This window comes from Dermacentor andersoni, chromosome 1 (genome assembly GCF_023375885.2).
Source record: "Dermacentor andersoni chromosome 1, qqDerAnde1_hic_scaffold, whole genome shotgun sequence".
Lineage (NCBI taxonomy): Eukaryota > Metazoa > Arthropoda > Arachnida > Ixodida > Ixodidae > Dermacentor > Dermacentor andersoni.
In genome coordinates, this window is record NC_092814.1 from 208,665,746 (window position 1) to 208,689,158 (window position 23,413).

General features: G+C 42.9%; 1 protein-coding gene across 4 annotated transcripts in view; it reads left to right on the forward strand.

The window, feature by feature from the left end:
* Kyat (Kynurenine aminotransferase) overlaps nt 1–23,413 on the forward strand; it is a 123,603-nt gene that overhangs the window by 79,543 nt on the left and 20,647 nt on the right. For all 4 annotated transcript variants that reach the window (XM_055063001.2, XM_050194587.3, XM_050194588.3 and 1 more), the window contains 2 exons: nt 4,643–4,719; nt 16,856–16,945. In XM_055063001.2, coding sequence (XP_054918976.2) covers nt 4,643–4,719; nt 16,856–16,945 — 167 coding nt within the window. The remainder of the gene's footprint in view (nt 1–4,642; nt 4,720–16,855; nt 16,946–23,413) is intronic.

The window sequence follows — 23,413 nt, forward strand, 5'->3', positions numbered from 1 at the left end:
GGCAATCAATAATATTGCATGTACTTCAAGCCTGTTATTGAATTATTTTTATGCAACAATGCAACATTACTGACTCTATAATCCATCGATGCATATTTAATTACTCTCTAATCATGATGAATCCCTAAAAAATGTGTGAAGCAACATGCTACCACTTTGTATTTCCTGCAATGGAATGTCAAGCACCTTGGAATAAAGTTGTTTAAATTTGACATTTATTGACGGGCCATCCAAATTCGTGCCTTAAGGGGATGAACTTGGTTCTTCGGTTTCACTTCTTTGATTAGGGATCTTACTTTCTGGGAGTGTGGAGCAGCCCTCTTCGGTTTTCCTATTATCCCACTGAGTGTTTGGCTTTTGACATGATTATAGCATGGCCTACAACTGCTGCACCAGGCGGACTGACCGGTGGGTCAGCGGTTTGTGATTGGCTTCTCGAGTTTGTGAATGAATATTGCTTTAGCTTTTCTTCATGTTAATCTTTGAGCCTTTACTCAAAGACTTGCTGGTTCAACTTCTTATTTGTTAGAACTCATCTCCTGTTGTACTAAAGGACAATTTATAGATAAATGGCAGATTGCAAATACATTCCTAATCAATCCTTACACCTAATCCTTCTTAATTTAGCATCTTCACTACTTCTTGCAGACGTGCAGTGAATAAAGTGGTATTCACATGCTGTAAAGCAATGATTTGGGCTTGTTGGTAAGACATCGTGAACATATATACAACTTTTTCGCGTACATCATACATGGGCTGTGTGCAAAAATTCCTTACACACCATTGCGCAGGTACGATAACTCTTTGCGGGAAAGGGCAATCGATGGTTTTGACACGCAGTTATCCCCAAGCCTATCAATCATTTCTGCTTCTATAATTTCGCGAGTTATCCTACCTCGGGCTCTACTCACAATGGAGCAGTCTCTGTATGCTGAAGCACACGTCGAGTGGTCACCGTCATCCACCCTGGCAACAGGGCACTTGCAATGCCTGCAGTGAGCGTCAAGGAACCCACCCCGCTTTTCTGCTACATTATACCGGTGTTCCTTTAAACGCTCGTTAAGGCACCTTTCGCTTTGCCCCATGTAGTTCTTCCCACACTTTAAAGGAAGGTTGTGAACAACTGGTTCCACACATTCAACAAACGGTTCCTGGTGTTTCTTTTTGGACGTGCTTGTCAGAGAGGCCTGGTCTGGTTAGTCTGCACAGACATTGCAATTTTGTAGACACTGAAAACACAACCCTAACGTTCGCACGTTGACCTAATTTCTTTATGTTGAATGTGTGGAAGCAGTTGTTTACAACATTCCTTTAAAGTGTGGGAAGAACAACATGGGGCAAAGCGGAAGGTGCCTCAACGAGCATTTAAAGGAACACCGGTATAATGTAGCAGCAAAGCGGGGTGGGTTCCTTGACGCTCACTGCAGGCATTGCAAGTGCGCTGTTGCCAGGGTGGATGACGGTGACCACTCGACGTGTGCTCCAGCATACAGAGACTGCTCCATTGTGAGTAGAGCCCGAGATAGGATAACACGCGAAATTGTAGAAGCAGAAATGATTGATAGGCTTGGGGATAACTGTGTGTCAAAACCATCGATTGCCCTTTCCCACAAAGAGTTATCGTACCTGCGCAATGGTGTGTAAGGAATTTTTGCACACAGCGCATGTATGATGTACGCGAGAAAGTTGTATATATGTATGGGTCCCTTGCTCGAAATAAAGATTGTTGCAAATTAGCACCTGTGTGTGTCACGCCTCCCTTTCGTCCTTGTCTTTTTCACGCGCTATAATCCTCACGGTATTCACATGTGAGATAAATCCCTCGCTTCACAGCAGGGAGGGTGCATCACGTGACAATGACGCACCTTTTAGGGGTGAAGAGGTTGATGTATACATCGCCGGTGGATGGGGGACATTTTACTGTGCTGGTACAAAAGATTCCCTTTTGTTAGGGGACGTAATGGGGATCTGACCAACTAGTCTGACAACCTATGGCACTGCGCTCACCGGCAGCATTGAAATTGCGGCTGTTTGGTGGTCTTGTATGCGTTGCAGTGGTTTCACTTGTACAACACCTGCTGACATGTCGAAGCTCAGCAATGAAGCTATTCTGTTTTTATCTCGCCACAGCATACCTGTGCCCGTGCATATGCTTGTTGCCGAGAGTATAGGCCACTAAAATTTTTTAATATATTATAGTGTGGGGATTATATTATATTATAGTGTGGGGATAATTATAGTGTGAGGATTGATGGATGTCAGTCCATGTGAGGGGGGGGGCTGTGCAAAGCACTATGTCCGCTTGTGACGTATTGCTCGTTCCATATCCGTGGCTCCTCCATGTGAATACTGCTTAATGATGAAGAGATTGTGCCTCCTTGCCTAACACTTATTTAACCAGTACTTTGATCCTTTCTTATGAAGAAACATAGGAACTGCAAAACCCCTCTAAATATTTTCTAAGATATTCACATACGTTCCCTCCAGATATGCCGTAATACTGTGGAACCATTTTTAAGACGAGCACTCTGAGCTTCAGATAGTATTTCGCCATGCAGAAATAAGAGCAAAAGAACTGAAGGAAAATTTTAAAAACTTGTGCCTCGATTTATTACTGCTGCCATGCCAACACTGGAAGCGCTGCCATTGGCTGTCACAGACTGGAATAGCCGGGGCGTGTATTGTGTGCATTTTGACAGTGGCGAGCTGTGCATTTCGTTGCCCAGTGAAGTTTGAGGATTGTAGTAGGATGCGTCGCTGGTTGTGTAAGTTTCAGTAATGCGTCCAAAATGCAAAATTAACAAATTTACAATTCAAAATGGCGAAATAGTTGTGTGATTGTATCTGAAAAAGGAGACGGAGGCTTAGTTGTGTGTGTAACTCCATAAAACCATGATCCTATTATGAGGGAGGCACAATGTAGTGAGGGGCTCCGGATTAATTTTGATCACCTGGGGTTCTTTAGCTCTTTCAGCCCTGGTGGTGTCAATTGAAGATATTACAGAAAATGTCGCACACAGTTTATGAAACGAAACCTGCTGTGGTTGCTTAGTGGCTAAGGTGTTGGGCTGCTAAGCACGAGGTCACGGGATCGAATCCTGGCCATGGCGGCTGCAATTAGATTTGGGCGAAATGCGAAAACACTCATGTATTTAAATTTAGGTGCACGTTAAGAACCCCAGGGGGTCCAAATTATGCCGGAGTGCCCTACTATAGCATGCCTCATAATAAGATTGTGGTTTTGGCACATAAAACCCTATAATTTAATTTTAATTTATGAAGGAAGGTGAGGCAGGAAGGAAGGTGAGGTTAGGAAGGAAGGTGAGGCAGTTGCCAGAAGTATAGGTTGAATGGGGCAAGAAAAGCATTGTTCTGACGAAAAATCGAACCAAGGAAATAAAACTTAGTATTAACACTAACACACTTTAGGATGTCATCAGTGCCAAACAACTTGGGCACGTGGCTTGATAATATTATTGTACAATGAAAATAAAAATATGTTCAACAAGACAAGAAAAACAAGAAAACAACAAGAAAAAAACTAAGCAACGTGCCTTCCGTGGCTCATATTATAATAGTTCATCTTGCTATGTATACGAATTTGACATCGTCAGGTTGTAAAATCGAGGTTGGGAGTAATCACTTCATTTTTTTGCATATGTTTCCCGTAGTGTTTTCCATACGCATAGTGCACAGTTTTGTTCTTTTTAGGCATATTTACTTGTTTGGGATTGTTATTTAGCTGAAGATGTGATATAACCCCAAAGGATGTCTTGGAGCATATGTAGGGTGCCCTAGGTTAGCCAAGCTGTTGAACGAAAAAAAAAAAAAAAAAGATCAAAAAGACATTGCACGGCACAAAATTTTAGTACCTGCGTAGATTTTATTAATATCTTGCACAGTGTTTTTGACTTTTTTTTTCTTGATTGAGCAGCTTAGCTAATGTTAGCTGGGACACAAGGTAGATTATTCATCGATAAAAACGAAGATGACTCAGAACTCGTGTGCACAACCTTATTCACTAGATGAAAAAAACAGCTGAAGATTGCTTCGAGGATCTTGGCTTACAAATATCAAGCACTTGGCATGCACTGTGACTGAGAACAGGAGATCTCGACGCCTGTGATGAGCTTGTTGTTGTTTGGTACAGTTATGTTTCTTTGTTTGAAAATTACAACAGCCAACATAACATTTTACGGAAATGAAATCAGCTTCTTCAGCCTTTGCAACTAAAATATAAGAAAGTTGTATGTCTTTTAAAGCATGCATTACGTGTTCGTTCACAACCTTTGAGCCCTGGTGTTGTCATTTGACACCATATTCGTAAATTTACTAAAAATTGTAAAATTCGAACTTTCCTTCTCGTATCATGCTTCCGAAAGCATTTCCACACAAAATATGTCAAGCAAAAAAAAAATTTTTTGCCTGAACGAAAAAATTCAGGGCTGAATAAGTTAAATCCCTAATGCATGGTACACGAGCATTCAGCCCCATTTGGAATGCGGTGGCCCTGTTCGCAGTCGAACCCGCGACCTCGAGGTCAGCAGTGCAACACCATAGCCACTGGGCTGCCACGGAAGGTGCAGGCTGTTCCTATTTCATTTATTTTAAATTTACTATATGGTTACTTGTTTTGTTTCAGACACCCTTCCAGGGATGTGGGAAAGGACAATTACCATTGGTAGCGCTGGGAAGACCTTCAGCATCACTGGTTGGAAGGTTGGTCCACACACACTGTGTCCTTTCATAACATATCCATCTTGTTATTTGTTGAAAATACTCATTTGTTCAGAAAACCTGAGACAAATTTTTCGGCAAAATGTTCACAGCATTGAGGTCACAAAAAAGCAGCAGAAGTTGCAGATATATCTACCATTGTACAAATATACATATGCTCACAGATCGCTGTACAAGTCATGACGGATAGAACACTAGCTTTACCTGTAGTGCTTGTGTGGCTGTGTGATCTGCCCACAGCCATATTTTTCTCCCCATAAATAGCCCAGGATTTAACATGGACCTTTTGGTTACAATGAGCCATAATTCTTCAGACAGATGGTTGCAAATCAAACTTACTGTGATAGGATTTACTGATACTGTGGTGCAAAATATTCTGTAGTGATTGCACATGTTGAACGATGTCAAGAGCCTGTCCAAGTTTAATGGTTATGATGGTTATCCTGCCATTCAACGTCAAAAGGTTGAAGAAGCGTCAGAGTCAATTTGACTGCACACAACATGTAGTGACCTGTGGCTTTATCCTAAATTAGTTATTGCATGTACTGCTGCTTTGTTTTCTGTCAGAGCTCGCAACATGATCACATTTTTTGGTTCTGTTGGTTCTATAAAGCACTTGGCATCTTCGCTTTCCTGGTTCATTCAAGAAAAGGATCATCATGTGCACCGCTTACCATTAAAGAAGCAACTTGATAGCAGAGGCATGGGCTGGTTTTGGTGCTTGTTGCCAACTAAAAGTCCAGACGAACCAAGCAAACATTGATGGCAAGTGTTTTATTGAACGATAAGGACCAAAAAATGCAATTTGTGTTGTGAAGTTTGACTGAAAATGACAGCAGAAAGTACTAAATCTTGTAGAATAAAAACACAGGTCACTGTAGAGAACAAGCCATCACAAAGTGCATATGACTAAGGCATGATGAATTCATCTTGCCTAAAATTGTTGTAAGCAGTGCATACTATTATATTGCAACAACTTGGGAGGGAAATCGGCCGAAGTTTTGGAAAGCAAGTTTTTAGAAATGTCATATGAATCGCCTCAGCACTAGTGCTAGCTATTTGCTGCTTCATTGGTAATGAAATGCTGTGTAGCAATATTATAATGAATGTTTGTGTATGGTACAGTTATACTTTTATATAATGAAGTCATAAAAAAATTCACCGACAATTACAATACTCCCTAATGCAAAATTTTAGTCCAGCTCTATACACGTTTTCATTTCGTGATATATTGAGGCAAAGAATTTGAGACAGACATGTAACAGAGTCGGCAGTTGTTCAAAATTGTGTCTGTGGGTCAAGCGCGTTGGCTTTTATACATGACTCGTCGAAGGTTTCGGTGTAATTGCTTGTGCCGCGTGGCTTCCAGAAAGTACTACAAAATTTGCATCGCATATACAATAATCAGATTACAAAACAATTGCAAACCCTGACAACCGAAACAAGCACAAATGAGACCAAACCAAATAAGCGCGAGCGAGAGCTGACACGAGCAGATGATAGTATGAAACGAGCGGTCTGGCCGAGACCAGATATGTGTACGCATCGAGTGGTCGGGCGAGTCTGCATGACACCAGTTTCCTGCGCGCACATCACTGAAAGTGGCACTCTTATTGGTCTCCGCTGCTCCATCTTTCATCTTTTGCTGTGCTCGTTCGCTCGGTTATGACACCGGCACTTGCCGCAAGAATGGGCGCCTAAGAGCTTAAATTGGCACTCTACTTTGTGACATGAAGATTTTTTTATGTTGAAAACTATATTTTCTGTAACGGTCACACCCATAAATTTCGGCTCAAACGGTGAACAAAAAGGAAAAAAAATATATATATATATATATGTATGCATATAGAAAATTATCCATGCATAGGCCATGCCCCCCTTTCCCAAGTGCACACTTCTTTAGCCATGGCTGCATAGCATGTGCTGTGCTATCTCTGCACAGTATCGATGCAGTCCTCCTATTCATCACTCTCCTCTTCAGTTGTTTCAACAATTGTTACTTGAGCATTGGCATTATCACAAAACTTGTTTCCCTGTGCCTCATGGCTTGTCCATACTGCTTTCTACCTGTGCCGATTTTCATAGATAGCATCTGCTGCTGTGCACCATCTAGATTGCATATACATTGTACTCTGAGGCTTTCTGCACTTCATGCATATGTTTGTGGAGTATGCTACTGCAGCTCCTGTGCTGCCTGAAAAACATCAGGGTGTTATCAACTGAAACATTCTGTTCACTTCTTGCAAGAAAGAAACTTCAGTAGTTCCATTTTTTTTTTTTGCCATCACAAAACCTTAACATGATGCCACATACATGCTTGTGGCAGAGGATGGATTAATCTCTGAAAGTGATTTCAAGGAACTAGCTCTGCTCATTGCCTGACTCGGCATCTGCCTGGCACCTGCCAGCATTGGCCGGCATCTCCATTGGCTGCAATTGTTGCTCGGGACATGCAGTTCGCAATCAGCGGGAGCGAACACCAACGCCGACAGTTGCCACTTCCTGGTGGCTGCCGAGTCGGGTAATAAGCAAGATGTTCCTTCAAATGACATTTGGAACCGCTGGTGTTGCAGCACGGGCATATAATCATGTGGCACGTTTTGTATTTCATGTGCTACAGATAAAAAGAAAAAAAAAAGAAAAATAACACAGGAGATAGTGCTCTGAAAATGACTGAGTGGGGGTGTTTTAGGATGCATTAACAGCTCTCCCATCAGAAATCACACCCTTAATTAAAAAATTTAATATTAGTACAGTCTACACTTGTTACAACGGACCTGCGTACGACAGACTTTCGGATATAACGGACCATGTTTCAGCCTTAGGTTGTTCTACCTATTTTATTAATGCAACGACGACAGACTTATCGGCTACAGTGGATGAAATTAGCGGCAATTTTTTTCGAAATCAAGTGTATAAAACGCACTTCTGCTGTGTCGACAAGCGCTGACAACTGACTTACGAGGGTCAACTGACAATTGCGGTTCAATACCGCACGCAGAGGGAGGAAGGCGGGGCATAAATGCGGTGCCTTCGAGGCGAGAGAGAGGGGGTTCTTCTCCAGCGGCTGCTGCTTACGGCGCGGCCGCCATATCTTGAAGGTGATCTGCGATGTGAACAAAGTGCGTGGCCGTGTGGGCCTCATCTTCAAAGCGATCTGCAATGTGGAAAAAGTCCGCCCAGTGCCGGCAGCTTCGTATGTGCAGTGCTTTCGGTGTTTACTTCGCATTGAAGTGAGAGACAGCACGAAGGTCAATTCGCTCGCTGCTGCTGCCACGCTTATCTTGCTTAATTTGCTATCGCAATTGATGCTTTGCCCTACGGGCGAAAGTGCGACTTTTTTGTTTGTTTTTTACTTTGGAAGTTCATCACTCACTCTTTGCAATAGAGTTGTTAGACATCGCGACGAAAGTTTCAGAAGTGAGGTGTTTCGGATATTATGGACTTCAGATAAAAAGGACGTTTTTTGTTGGATTATCAGGGCCCATTGTAACGAGAGTCAACTGTATTAGTAAATAGTATTAGTAAAATCATACTCCATCTCAAGTTGTTCGCACCACTGCTGAAGGTACGAGGCATACACAGGTAACATTCTTGCACAGTGGAACAGTTCTTGAGTGTCTGGTTATTGGCGGGATTAGAAAGTTTCATTTTTGCCTGGTACATGATATGTTACAGCTATACATGACTTGTTAGGACCTTAGCGCATGCATGTCGTACGCCATGAATTACTGTAGCAGTGAGCAGACGATGTGGCTTAGATGAACACATCTCCAGGGGCATTTGGCTTTCCTTTTGGCTAAGGATACCTGTAGCTTCCACATTGCTGCAAACGACTTGTGCGGTGAGGTATAGTATTTAATATTTTTGAATTAGTCCGGTAATTAATACACAATAATTTTCCTGGCGGTGGAAGAGGATTGATGACTGGACACCGTAGGCCCTATAGTCATATATTTCATACCAGTTCTTTTTTCTTTAGTGCCTTGGCTAATTTTATCAGGGATACCCTGTATACGTAAGCGATACATCTTTGCCAAAGTAATGGATATTGCCTCACATTTGTGTCAGTTACTTGTGCAAATTATGCTTTCAGTGTTTTATTGTGAGATTGTCCAAATTTTTCCACAAATCAGGCATGCAATGAGGTAGAAAACATTTCATACGCTTTCATGGCACCCCACTTGCCTGTAGATCTTCAATGCCAGTGTGGTATTAATTTGTTTTTGATAAAGCTGCTTCTAGCATATGGTGGTAAGTTAAATAGACAGATTTATTCAGAATGATTTATTTTTTGCATGGTATACAGATTTCTTTGTGCAGTACAGAAAGTTAATTAATTCTTATTATGCTCTGTTTCATACATAGCAGGGTCATTCCACGCCAAATCAACCAGCGTTTTTCCTAATATCGCATGATATAGCTGAAAAAATTTCCACATGTTTGTTGAAGTTCAAAACTTGTTCTCCACGTTTATTTTCTTTTTTAAAAAAATTTTTCTAGTATTCTTGCGACAATTTCTTTTTCCTGTGCACTGAGCTTGTGCTGGTGGGCGAGTTGGTTATACATGACTACAACGAAGGCGCCAAATAAAACAACGGACGTGGTTGTCTCCTGTCTCCTTCCTTCGTCCGTTGTTTTATTTGGCGCCTTCGTTGTAATAATTTCCTGTGCAGATGAGCTAGAAGGCATCAATCAAAATTGTTTTCAAAGGCACATTGTATGATCCAGCCGTTTAAATGGTGTGTGTGGCAAGACAATGGAATGGTGTGGCTGCCAAAATAGCCAATTTTTCAAATATTCAAGTACCATGCGTGTTTTTGGCAATGGCAAAAGCTAGTAAAATTGCAGTTAGAATATTTTTTTTTTTTGGAAAGCAGGAATATCAGGAATGCACAAATTAAATATAGAATTGCAACCTGGTTGATGTAGTATAACAGAAAAATATTTGAAGCCTTAAAGGTTTAGCCGATTGCCTGAAATAAAAATGGAAAGGTAATTTTTTTTTTTTTGCAGAAGGCTTTGTGTTCAAGGTCAAAAGTAGCCTTGGTGTTTGGACTAAAAATATATGTGATACATCATTAGATAACTCTACATGTCTGCTATGTGTGCGAGAAGTTACAGAAAGGTATTTTTTAAACACGAAAAATTATTTTTCGACGTCGTGCGCCCAAGCTAGCAGGCCTGGGATGCAGACAACAAAGAGAAATGATCCTATGAAACACGAACTTGCTGGCTTACCCGCCGTGGTTGCTGAGTGGCTATGGTGTTAGGCTGTTGAGCACGAGGTCACGGGATCGAATCCCGGCCACGGCGGCCACATTTCGATGGGGGCGAAATGCGAAAACACCCGTGTACTTAGATTTAGGTGCACGTTAAAGAACCCCAGGTGGTCGAAATTTCCGGAGTCCTCCACTACGGCGTGCCTCATAATCAGAAAGTGGTTTTGGCACGTAAAACCCCATCATTTTTAACTTGCTGGCTTCATCTGCAGTGTAGATTACAGAGAAATGGTGTTATAGTCTGCATTTTGTTGCCAAGAGACGCACATTCTAACGCAATGCGGTGTGTGCTTGGTGGGTGCCAGGTGAACCATACAGCCATTGCACATAGAATTTAGACATAGACATAGAATTTTAGACGATATGTCATACTGCAATGCAGAATTACAACTGAAATCTTACACAAGCATGAACAAAGTCTTCTGGTGTTGTGTGTTACCACTGTTCAACAGCCTGAACATGCTTGACTATAAAATTCATATGTGCCCTGTTCACATATGAATTTTATAGCCAAGCATGTTCAGACGTTGTTGACGTCCACTTTTTGCATTCATGGGGGGGGGGATACAGGCTGTGGTGCTTGATGTCGCTTGTCTTCGTATCGATAAAAAAAAGAAAGCCAATCACAATTTGTGGAATAGTTTCTCAAGTTTCTTTCATTAACAATTTCTTCTTGCTTGACGTCAAGACTTCATATGTTTATGCTGTTTTTCATTTTTTCATCATTTCTCGCTTTTAAAAAATACCTTTTATAACTTTTCATATACATAGCAGACATGTAGAGCTATCTAATGATGTATCACGTAAATTTTAAGTTGACCGCCAAAGCAACTTTTTTTACTGTGAAAACGAAGCTTCTTTCACAACAACGAACTTTACACTTTTTTTTTTTTCAGGCTATTTTCTGAACCTTTAAAGCTTCAAATATTCTTCAGCGATACTATGTCAACCAGGCTACCATTCTGTATTTAATTTGTGCCTTCTGGATTCTTCTGCATTCCAAGTAAAACATTAAAGCTTTGCAATTTTACTCACTTTTGCTGGTGCCAAAAGCACTCAAAGTATTCAAATATCTGAAAAATTGGCTATTTTGGCAGTCATACCACCTCATTGTCTTTCCATACACACCATCTGAATGTCTGGACCATACAACATGCCTTTGAAAAAAGAAATGTTGATTGGTGCCTTCTAGCTCAGCTAGGCAAGAACAATAAACTTTCGCAAAAATGCTGGAAAATTTTTGGCCAGAAAGAAAAATGTGGAGAACACATTTGACCTTAAACAAACATGTGGAAATTTTTTCAGCTATATGTGTGACGGTCGAAAGAATGCTTGTTGATTTGGCGTGGAATGACCCAGCAGGCAATGTTACAAAGGCTAGAGACTCTAGCCTTCTCTCACTACTCGCGAAGTTGGGACCAAAAATAGTGTCACATCTGAATGAAAGATCCAGATATGCATCAGCATTATGCAATTCAATGCAACAGTATGTCTCACACATACTGCGTGATCTATTTTAAAGGGTCCCTGACCAGGTCTGGCCATATTGAGCTGACAAGTACAATGCATACAATACACGCTAACGATCTTGTCTGCTAAGTAATTAAAAGCGAACACCATTTACCCTTCTCCTTGCTGGTGCCACGCTCCAAGCTGGAGGGTTGACGTAAATGCACAAGTGCGCCTACGTACAGTCGCGGACAGAATATTATGGACCATGAAATCTAAGAAAAAGCTGGATATCTCCGCAACCTCACAACGCAATCTGGTATTTGCATTTTGGACCTCGACTAGAATATGCTAACAACGTTGTCGTGGGCAGTTTTACTGGTTACTGCTACAGGCTGCTCGGGAATTGAACGTTTTCGGAGATCCCGTGGTCCATTTTATTCTGTCCGCGACTGTACATGTCTGGGCTGTGACGTCGTTCATAGTGACATGCGACTTTGAGAATTATTCAAGGCAACATTTTTTATTTGTGTTCTCTGTCACTTCCATTGACGAATTGAAGTTTAGTGGAATAATAAAACACACAAACTGAATGTCTGCGTATTTTTGTTTTATTTCACACTGCAGCAAGAGAGATGTACAGTGCTCACGGAATGAAACGCGTCAATTTAGGGCTAAGTAGTGCGCATACTTTCGTTTCAACCGGCTGCAGTTCGTGTCACATCGACGTAATTTTGGCGCGAACGCTTACAACGGAGTCCTCGTCACGTTTGGTGACCAAATTCCTAGCGACATGACATGGTGCTCTCGCGTAGTTTGCAGATATGTAGGGTTCTACTAAATGCTCCGTGTCCTATTTCATTCCGTGAGCACTGTACTTCCGTTTCGTCTGCTTGTTCCCACGTCATGTAGTCGTGCACGCAAACACTGAAACTATATGTCATTTTCCCCTGTGCTCCAACGCAAAATCATGCTCTGTGTCTCTTTCTTAATGTTCGTGTAGCACTGACTTATAATGCTAGTCAGGTGTTCTCGTACACAGTGTGCAAATTTGTACACTGGGCAAAACGAGGCTAACGCAACAGCTTGCGCGCGACACCATCAGTGGAAGTGCACTGCGTAGCAAGAAAGCAAGGAAAAACAAAAACAAAACAAATGAATGCGGGGCCCATGACTAATGCATCACATGATCCTCGAGCTCCGGCATGGGAGAACACAGGGAAGGAATTTCAATTATAGATTTGTGGTGCTGAGTATTGCTAACTATGCTATTAATGAACCAATTTGGAAAAGTCTTGCTGTAGAACGCTACCTAGAGGGCACATAACAACTTCCAGCATACAACTGGAATTTTCTATGTGGCCTGGTGAGGGGCCTTTTAATGGAAACAGATTTTTAATAACTAGAATTTGACCAATGCGGTGATGCTTTCTTCACTATTCGTCCTTTCAGCATGGCAGACACTTGATGGTTGAGCAGCCATCTCAGACCATTTGATAATTAACTAAGGTTGTTTAGTTAATTTGCCAATCACATGTTTTAATGGTAATCTTGCAAAGGCAGTACAGTAATACCTCGTTAACTCGAAGTAGTAAATCCAAGAAATATTTCGAGATAAGCGAATTTTTGAGATAAGGAAAGTTGCGCAAAATGCCGTGAAAAATCGGGTTCTTTCCAAAATAATCTACTTACCAGCTCTTCAACAGCAGCTTCTAATCTTGCTTTTCATAAAGGTTAGAAAGAAAAAAAGAAGTAACATACAAGAGACGTTAATTGACTGGGTTTTGCAGCACTGCCATTTTATTCAGCAGAAAAAAACTGTGTAGTGCTGGTCTGCTTTGCGGTTGCACTCGGGCCTAGGAAGGTGTCCTCTAGCTGCTTGACGCATCACATGAGCGAATCTTCCCCACCGCTGCTCTCAACCTTATTTCGCAGCAAGCGCAATGAATTCCTCGTTTCGGCAGGTGTCGGCACCTCTTGAGGTGGTTCATCGTTGTCGCCATCGTCTTCACCGTCCTCTCAGTTTGTGGCCATTTCAATGATTTCAGCATCCGTACGTTCTCCTGTCACCGGCACATCCTGCTCGCATAGCGTGTGCTCGTGAAAGGTCATGTCGCTTTCGGTGACACCATTACCGGTAAGCTTTATCACCTCTTGGCAGAGTTCCTCACAATCTGTGGATTCATCTGTATCCGCCTCTGGCAAACTGGCGGCACGTGAAAATACCGCATGCACAAAGCAGCTGGCGATAGCCGCTGCACAAACTTGCTGCCAAGTGCTGCAGAGGAGATGTACGGTACTGCTCCGAGCAAGTCAACTTCGTACCCTTCGCTGTTTTCATATGATAATGGAATTCTATGAAGCAGGCTCTTTCTGTAGATCTTGCGGGCAACTTCAATCACACCTTGATCCATCAGCTGTAGCACAGAGGTCATGTTCGCCGGCAGAAACTCTACAGTCACTGCCTCCAAGTTATCTATTTTGCCATGGTTTGGGCAATCATCCACAATGAACAGAACATTCCTGTTGTTCTTAGCCATCTTGCTATCGATGGCAGCATTGCACCAATCTTGTGAAACGGTCCGGTGGCAGAATTTTCGTTCCACTCTCAGTCAAGATTTTGAGATATCCGCATTTTGGCCCAAAAATACTTCGAGATAAAGGGCAACAAATACATGGGACTTATAGGAAATGGTTTGGTGCCGCGGAAAATTTCGAGATATGCAAGTTAGAGTTAACGAGGTATTACTGTATTGGAGGAGGACGCCACAGGAGGGAAAAGAAGTTAACATTGTCTTACAAATGCCATCTGTTGTTGAGATATTCATTGAAAAAAATTTGCCTTTTGTCGCTCCGATACTGAAATTGGATGCATGAAGAGTGCCTGAAGAACTGTGAAACTTCCTTCCTTGTTTGGTTTCTTTGCATCAATGGCTTTACCACCTGTGCCTCACCTCTTATTGTTGTATCTTGCGAAAATCATGTCTCCTCAAGCTACCAACACTTGTGGTACAAATGTGCAACAACAGATTGGATGCCTCAGCAAGTCATTGCAGTGAGCTGCTCTTTGTCTTGAGAGCACCGAGAATAACATGTGCAGTGCTTCCACTGCTGTGTTGTTGAGCGCTGTGTGCTACACTGTGTCGCACCCAGTTTCGGTATCAGAGCGACAAAAAGTGAATTTTCATCAACTAATATCTCAACAACGGATGACGTTTTTAAAATCATGCAAATTGCTTTTGCCTCCTGTGGCGTCCTCCTCCAATACTGCCATTGCAATATTGGCATAAAAAACAGTAATGAAAAGGTAAATAACTGATCTTACTTCATTAGCAAAAAGACTGTGACGGCTACTTGACCATCTAGTGTCTGCTGAGCTGAAAGAACGAATAGTAAAGAAAGTATTATCGCATTGGTTAAGTCCTATATTTAAAAAACCTGTTTCCATTGATTTAGATAGCACGGATGCGGCTGACAACAACGCAATGAATTGCTCTGTCTCGGCTCTCCATATCCTACCTGTAAAGCATGACCCAGACCAAGCTGAACGCATCACTGCAGCCAAACAGAAGGGGAGCTGGCATTTGCTCTGGCAGCACAAATTTGTACGAATGACCACCAGCCACTGCCAAACCTACCACACAGCAGCCAAGTGCTAGTCCATAACGCACACACTGGCTTGCTCTTGCAGAGGATGCGTTGGCCAAGTGGCACCTTTACAAAAAAGCCCGTGCCATAACACCTTGGACTATAATAGCAAGGAATCGGACAGCACTAGCATGGACGCTTATGAAGCTGAGGACTCATTGAACTATGACGCTGCCCCTATAACAACGGTCACCTGCTCGACGGGCCACACAGACACTCAAACGATGAATAAACATATGTTATGGGAGTGTCCCTGTTACAAAAAAACCTGTTGCAAAAAACATCAGGCAGAGGTACTTCAAGCTGCACATTAGTACCTTTAAACAATGGATGTCACAAGCTCAGTGTGGGCACAGGGTTGCCACTGAGAAATGACAGGGGGGGGGGTACGCAACTGATACGCAGCATAGCCGGTAGCAAACACAGCGAATGGGTCACAGTCACCTGAACAGAAAGAGAGCAAGTTTATCTGTCAGTAAAAGCAGTTATTACAATCACTAAGACATAGTTACATGACAGTTGAGACAACATAGAAAGGCTACACTAATTAATGCATCATACAATTTGACAATTAGGATTGAGAAGCGGGAACTTGTGGGCTACTGGTTACAGCTAGCAAAAGAGAGCTAAAAAAGAAACGGGCGTCCAGTGACCAGGTGAGCAGAGACAGTCCATTCAAAATGATGCATAAAGAGTGACCCTTGAAGACTATGGTGCTTCTGGGGTCGCAGTCTCATCGGGGGAATCTGGTATACACAGCTGGGGTTCCGGAGAGTGCTTGGCAGCGTTTCACCCAAAGCAGACTGAATAGGTAGGCCTGCTGGTCCCCTTTTTAAGCTTTCATGTACCGACTGGTTAACAACTTAGCAGGGCACATGGGGACACTCGCAACCACTGTCTCAGGGGTAACATTGAACAGAAGAAAAATAACATACAATAAGAACAACCAGCACGTAGGCTCACACTTTGGCTGCACTTTGGGTGAGATGGCACCCAAGAAAATAAAATAGAACTGGAACAAGAGACATGCACTTTAGTTCATATACTGCTGTGTTCGACATATACAAATTAACCACCTAAAACAAATAGAATCTATCAGGGCGTATTTTTGTACATGTACTAAAAAAAATTCAGGGATACCGCCAGTTTGGTGACACTGGACAATACCCAACAAATATGGTTGAGCCTGCATGACGCTGCTGTTCCTTTGAGACTTCACACGCTAGGTGGAGATTGACCATCGTTTGTAATGTTCCTGTTTCCCTCATATTTGCCCCATTCCCCATATAGGCCTGCGAGCCACTTCTTTTCCATGTAACAATTTATGACTTATTTCAATGTCACAAAATGGGACATAATTATGTGGATAGTGCTGCAGATATGAACCTGTTAACCATCAGCTGAGTTGAGTTGTACGTTTTTGTGACCAGGGGCCACAACACACCACTTTCACTCGCGACTAAAACATAGTATGCAGTGAACTTGAAGCACAAAACTGCACAAATATATTATATGATGTAAGCTTATATTCACGAGTTGCAATATATGAAGTAGTTATTTTGTATAAAGCGTTGCAGATCAAAGACTACACTGCAAGATGTGTGGAGTGCGACTTCTATGATCGCACTATACTTAGTTTCGCAGCTTGCGCAGAGTTGCCTACTAAGTGTGAAACAGTGTATAAGTTTGTGTATGCTTTGAGTTGATGTGAGATTGCAGCACCTGCAATGTGTGTGCAGGTTGGTTGGGCCTACGGTCCTCAGCACTTGCTGAAAGGGCTGCAGCTCATTCATCAGAACTGCATCTACACTCTCAGCACACTTCTCCAGGTAGGTTGACAGTTCCATCCTTCCATTTCTCTTTCTTTGGGCAGGCGAGAAATTGAGGTAGATGTGCATGTTTGGGGGCAGACAATAATAGCAGCATGAAAATAAACAAAGGGTGAGAAAAAAAATGCAGTCAACATGAGGCACTGTTTAGACATGTAAAGTACTGTCTTAGGTCCCTGACCTGCACTTGAGTTCATTGTACTTGCCCAACTTCCTTGCCTCCAAGGCAGACATTAACAGCAGCATGATAGTAAACAATGGGTGAGAAAAAATTTAGTCGACATGATGCACTGTTTAGACATGTGTACTGCTGTCCGAGTTAGATCGCATACGGCAGACATTGTCAGCTCCTGACTGAAAACTTACCATTATCATTGAAAAGAAAGGTGTACAATCAGTGCATTTTACCAGTGCTGACATATGGGGCAGAGACTTGGAGACTGACAAAGAAGCTTGAGAACAAGTTAAGGACCGCGCAAAGAGCAATAGAACGAAGAATGCTAGGCATAACATTAAGAGACAGAAAGAGAGCGGTTTGGATAAGAGAGCAAATGGGGTATAGCCGACATTAAGAGAAAAAAAATGGTGCTGGGCAGGTCATGTAATGCACAGATTAGATAGCCGTTGGACCATTAAGGTGACAGAATGGGTACCAAGAGAAGGGAAGCGCAGTAGAGGACGGCAGAAGACTAGGTGGTGCGACGAAATTAGAAAATTTGCCGGCACTAGTTGGAATCGGTTGGCGCAGGACAGGGGTAATTGGAGATTGCAGGGCGAAGCCTTCGTCCTGCAGTGGACATAAAACAGGCTGCTGCTGCTGATGATGATAGCTGTCTTAGGTCCCTGACCCACACTTGGGTTCATTGTGCTTGCCCAACTTCCTTGCTTCCATGGCGCATTGCTCTTAGTTTTATTCATGCCTGCAAACATTTATGACCTTATTGTTAAATGCCAGATTTCTTTTACCGTGTTTACGATTTTCATATTGACACCAATATCACTTTTGATTTCTGTTCAGTTTAGGACAAAACTGATTTCAAAGGAATACGAATAGTTGCCAACTGACTTTTCGGAGCCTAATTTCTTGGGCCTGCGCAATTATTCGGGCCTGCATAGAGCAGTGCCACCCACTCAATGATGCACTGTATCACAGCAGCCGAAATTTCTTCCCCTGTAACGCAAATAATTTGTGAGTAAACTTAAAAATATATTGATTTTTCTGTGACACTGATCATTCTTGATGTAAATATAGAGCAGAGTGCCTTTTCACAGTGCCTTTACAGAGCACAGTCTTCAAAGGTCCGTGAATTATGATAAAATAATTTTACTATATTTCACCAAACTAGTATTTTAAAGGGAAGCTTTCTTTGCCTCTTCCTTCGACTTTCCCACTGCTGCTGCTGCTGCTGCTGCTGTGGCTGCTGCTGCTGCTGTGGCTGCTGCTGTCTGGTACACCACGTCGGGGGGTGGTTCAGAGCACGTGTATACATGACAGGAGCGAGTCGGAGAGGAACAGCGAGGCGAGAAACTTGCTTGGACCACGCCGCGTCGAATGTGCACAATGCCCTCTGGAGCTCCCTGGGTGTCACCACATTAGCCTCTTGACAGCTGTAATTATCCGTGACCACCCTCAAAAGCATTGCAGAAACTTCCCGCTCTACTAACGTGCGAGTCCAGAGGGGACATAGAACTGTAGAGAGGAGGGAGGAGAAGAGGCTGTTCTCATAAAAGGGGGAGGGGGGAGGTGATGTGAGAAGGCAAGGAAACCCAAGTATTCTATGACAGTTGTTGCGGGGAAACTGGATAAGCCTAAGTTAAAGGTATGGTATGGTACATTCCTGCTATTTATGAAAAATAAACACCATGCAAATATATCAACGAACAAATTATGGAGAGTGTGCAGAAGCAGAGCCGCATTAATTAAAGTGCACCGCAGGGTCCAGGCGATACTACGGTAGCGGTGCATTGTCAAATCAAGACTTCTGTGCCCGCCGCGGTAGCTTTGCGGCTATAGAATTGCTAGAGGTCGTGGATTTGATCCCGACCGTGGCAGCCGCATTTCGACGGTGGCGAAATAGAAAATGCACGGGTAATTCGATTTTGGGACACATTAAAGAACACCACGGTGCCAAAATTAATCCGGAGTGAGCCACTACGGCCTGCCTCATTATCCGATTGTAGTTTTGGCATGTACAGCTCCATAATCCAATTCAAGCTTAATGCTTCTGCCCCGATGCGATGTGCCATGTAAGGCTCAACCCTATCGAAGGTTATGAAATATGGTGCACAACAACGCCTCAAGCAAGCACCTCTCCCTGTGTGTTCTGTGTACTATGCAGACAAACAGCAGTGGTGCACGCAAGGTAACGTTTAATATCAACTCACCATTCTCGGGTTAGACTAAAAGTTGAAGGAATTAAACTTTCGCCGTCAACATCACCGCTAATTACTGTCAATCAAAGCAAACAGCACAGAAAGCTTAGCTTACATAGATTCCCATGGTGCGTGGGAATCGAATCATGTGAATTTTTTTTGTTAAGGGTTTAATCACGATTAATAGGTTGATGTGGCATGAGAAAAAACACAAAACAGGTATTGTCGTACTACTGCATGCATTTCCCTGAGGCACTGAACATGATAGTCGCCACCCTTGTTCGACTAAAATTCTTTGCACAGTATACTCTTTCATAAGCCGCCTGACCATGAAGCTACCTGCTCCTGAATTAGTGAAGGTTCACCTTGGTTTCTCTAGGTTTCTAGGTAATTTTCATTAATTTAGTAGTGCGTTATGAATACTGTGTTGTACCAAAGAACCATCTTCATCCACTTTTGTAGGTAAGTAGGTGTGAAACCATAAAATATATTGTTGTAGTGCCTGAGGTTGTCAATGAAGCAAGGCAACTAATGTTTGGTGTTGCAGCTAGACTAATTTGCTTTGAGTTCACATATCTCGTACCCTTTACCTCCAGAGTTATTATTAAAAAAAAAAAGTTTCCAGAATGCCCAGTTTTTCCCAAATGCTTGATTGAATCGGCACATTAATTGAATGCCCAAAATACGTGCAGAATAATGTATTTATTTGCAGAACACCCAAAAAAATTTGTTTATTTATAGAGAAAGTTGGCTTCATTACACTGATTTAAGTTGGCTTTTATTCTTTGCTTTTATATATATAATTATATATATACGAGTGTGTCTATGTACGCGTGTGCTATACTGGTCGCTGCCATATAAGCCTCGCCCCCTCCCTCCAGTGAAGGGAGTAAAGCCCTGCACGAAATGTAATGCTTACAAACTTTGGGCAAGAAAACACGGTGCTGCACATGCTCGGGAGTCTCCTAGCATTGCATAACAAAAATGTAGCAAGCTATCAGTAGATAGAAATCAAGGCATACAGTACAGTCCACTCTTTTTAAAGGGAACTCCAAATTGGTATGCCAGCACTGATTACAGCTCAATGTTAATATATGAAGGTCTGGAAAAAACAAAATATCTATAGAATGGCTGTTGAATAATATCAATTGCTTTTTCTCCCCATGAAGCTAAAGAATTAGTGACGTTATGTTGTACATACCAGTGAGATTCTCAGTCTAATGGTTGCCCTGTGTTTTACGGCAATATCTTTTACTTGAATGAAAGTTTTGCTTTCTAGCTTTTCTCCAAAATACGGAATGGCTGGGCTTTCCCATCTTTGTAGCAGGTGGGTTGCCGTAAGGCTAATCAGCATGACAGACGAAAGCGCAAATTGTGCTTCACATGACTCGTTCATCACTCTGTGCGCAGTCTTCGTTTGCACTGTGCTGGTCGACTGCGTTCAGCGCAAATGGTAAAGAGCAGGCCCTGTTTCATTGTCGGGTTCAGCATGATCTGCCTCCTGTCAAAGATTCTGAAATGGGTAGGGTTACGGCAAGTTCATGTGGCACGATCGGCTTATCAGTGATCGCACCCGCGATCATGTGTACGGTAGGTTGACGAATGTTGAAGCGGCATTACGTTCATTGCCGCTTACGTATCCAACAAGAACTGTGTGCTTTGTGTAAGTTAACCGGCTCAATCTACGCCTGTGCTTTCACACTTTCCAAAACCAGCACTTTTATTGTTGGCATTCTCTCTGTTCGGGTTGCGTTAGCATTTCGATCAGTCCCGGGACGAACTTTGTACCGACAGAGGCGGCCCTGGCCGACGTGCCTGCGAATTGCGGCGTTGGGTGCTGCGTAACATCGGGGAGCATATGCGGCATGACAGAAGCTTTCGCAGAACCAAAGTCCGTGACCATGTCAGCTGGGACGGGGCGGCCCTTCCGCGGCACACTCGGGGTTCCTTTTGCGTCGAAAATAGGCGCTTGCTTGCATGGCAGTGAGCATGAAGGGTACCGCGGCGCATGCGACATATGCAGAACAGCACGGGTCTCTACACCGAATGTTTGAAAAATGAAATAGTAGGTATTCGATTCACGAATCGAATTATTCAATTGTTCACTGTTCAGTTCGATTCAGTGAAATGCAAGTATTTACACACCCCCAGTATAGTGTTTGTATCTGTGAGCTGCTGTCCTTCTTTTCTGCAGAAAGTAACATTGGAGCCAAAGCTATTTGTTGTGCAGAATGTTCTCTGTTGTCAATCCCATATAGGACGTGCACTGGAAGAATATTTTCACTATGGCCATTTTTTACATTGATTTACTGGTGGTTTATTTATCTAGATCAACAAAACAGGTTTAGTTTCATAGTGCACTGTGCATCCAAATCTAACATTTGTTAATGCAGTAGCTGGCCAATTTTGTGGACATGAGTTTTAACTCAGGCGGGGGGGGGGGGGCTCCTATCTAAATACATGGGAAAGGAGAAATCGTTTTTCTAGGCAACCACTTCACCACATTTGATGAGGTTCGTTGCATTTAAAGAAAAAGTTAATATCTAGTGCCTGTTGGAGCGAATATTTTATTTAGGCTGTCGATATTTGAATAAAAATAGTTGAAAATCGAAAATTTTCAGAAAATGAAACTCTAACTCAGCAATGAAAAACCATATCACAGTTCTGTAAATTGCATCAAATAGTACTAAAGCGGCCAAATTTAATGTGTCAACCATGGCTCTCAAATACACTGCGATATCTGTTCTTGGTGCAGAGTTGCGGATTTGTAAAGTTCGTGCTTCTATTTTTAGAGCGCAGCTAGGCGCCCGTTCCTGTGGCGAGCATTGGCAGCGTAACCGAGCGAACGAGCACAGTGAAAGATGAAAGATGTGAGAAGGAAAGCAGAGAGGAGGGTGCAGCATAAGCATGCAACACCTTCTAGCTAGTCTAGAGGGTGTTGAACCATGAGACGGAAAGCGGAGGAGGGTATGGTGAAAATGTGAGAAAAGCGTAGTGCGGCGACGATGGTGCCAGGGTAGCGCACGTCGTCTGGGGGTCTGTTGGCGGCGGCTGCTGTGAATCACGGCCACACATCACCCACTTGCTGACTCTCACTATTTCCAGATTAGCCAGGCAGTTCCACCGCGCTTTGCTCCATCTGCAACATGTCGCATGAGACAGATTGTCCGTGCCAGCCCATATAGTGTGAAATGAAAACACAAATAGTGCTGCGCTCAAATTCTGCATTAGGGAGTATCTTAATCGTTGGTTAATTTTTACAGCATAAGCTGTTATAGGCACATTCCAATAGCTGTAGCGGTTCGCAATGGTGTCCACCGCCGCCGGTGTCCATAGAAGCTATCGGCAGGGGAGGGGGAGGGGGGGGTATTCCCACTGGGATTGAACCCAGGCCCGCTGCGTGCGAGTCAGCTACTCTATAACTCAGCCGCGCCAGCGCTTGCTGACATTCCGTGGGAAAATGCCCTATAAACGCGTCCTAGCGCGTGAGGAGACATGCGATGTCACATGCGCGCCGCATCGTGTCAATGCGTGCATATTTTGCATTGCACTTGCATATTATTACACCAGGTAGAATGTCATGTAGCAGATGCACAGGTAGTGGTACAAGGCAGTTAAGAAGGTTTAGGAAAGAAAAATGTTTAAGGAGATGTATACAAGAATGCTAGAAAATGTATTATGCACCTGATTAAATCAAGCTGGCTAGGTGGCTGTCACCGCCGCGTTTCAAAGGGGATGCCATTAAATCATTATCATTGTATTGTGCCACTTGCCTTGCGATGCGAGATGTGCGCCGCGTAGCGTCTATACATGCACCCTTTGCATTGCAGTTGCACATCATTACACCAGGTGGCACCTCCTAGCAGTTGCATAAGTAGCAGTACAAGGTTGGTAGGGAAGTCTTAAGGAAGAAAAAGATTATGGAGATGTATAAGTACTGATGTAATGAAAGACATGTATGGCATACCTGATTAATTCAAGTGGGCTAGGTGATGGTTTTTCACCTCTAATTCGAAAGAGCATAAAGAGGGTGCTGGCCATTCCCATGCAAGCCAGCACCGAGCGACTCATGTAGCTAAGGGTTCACAACACCCT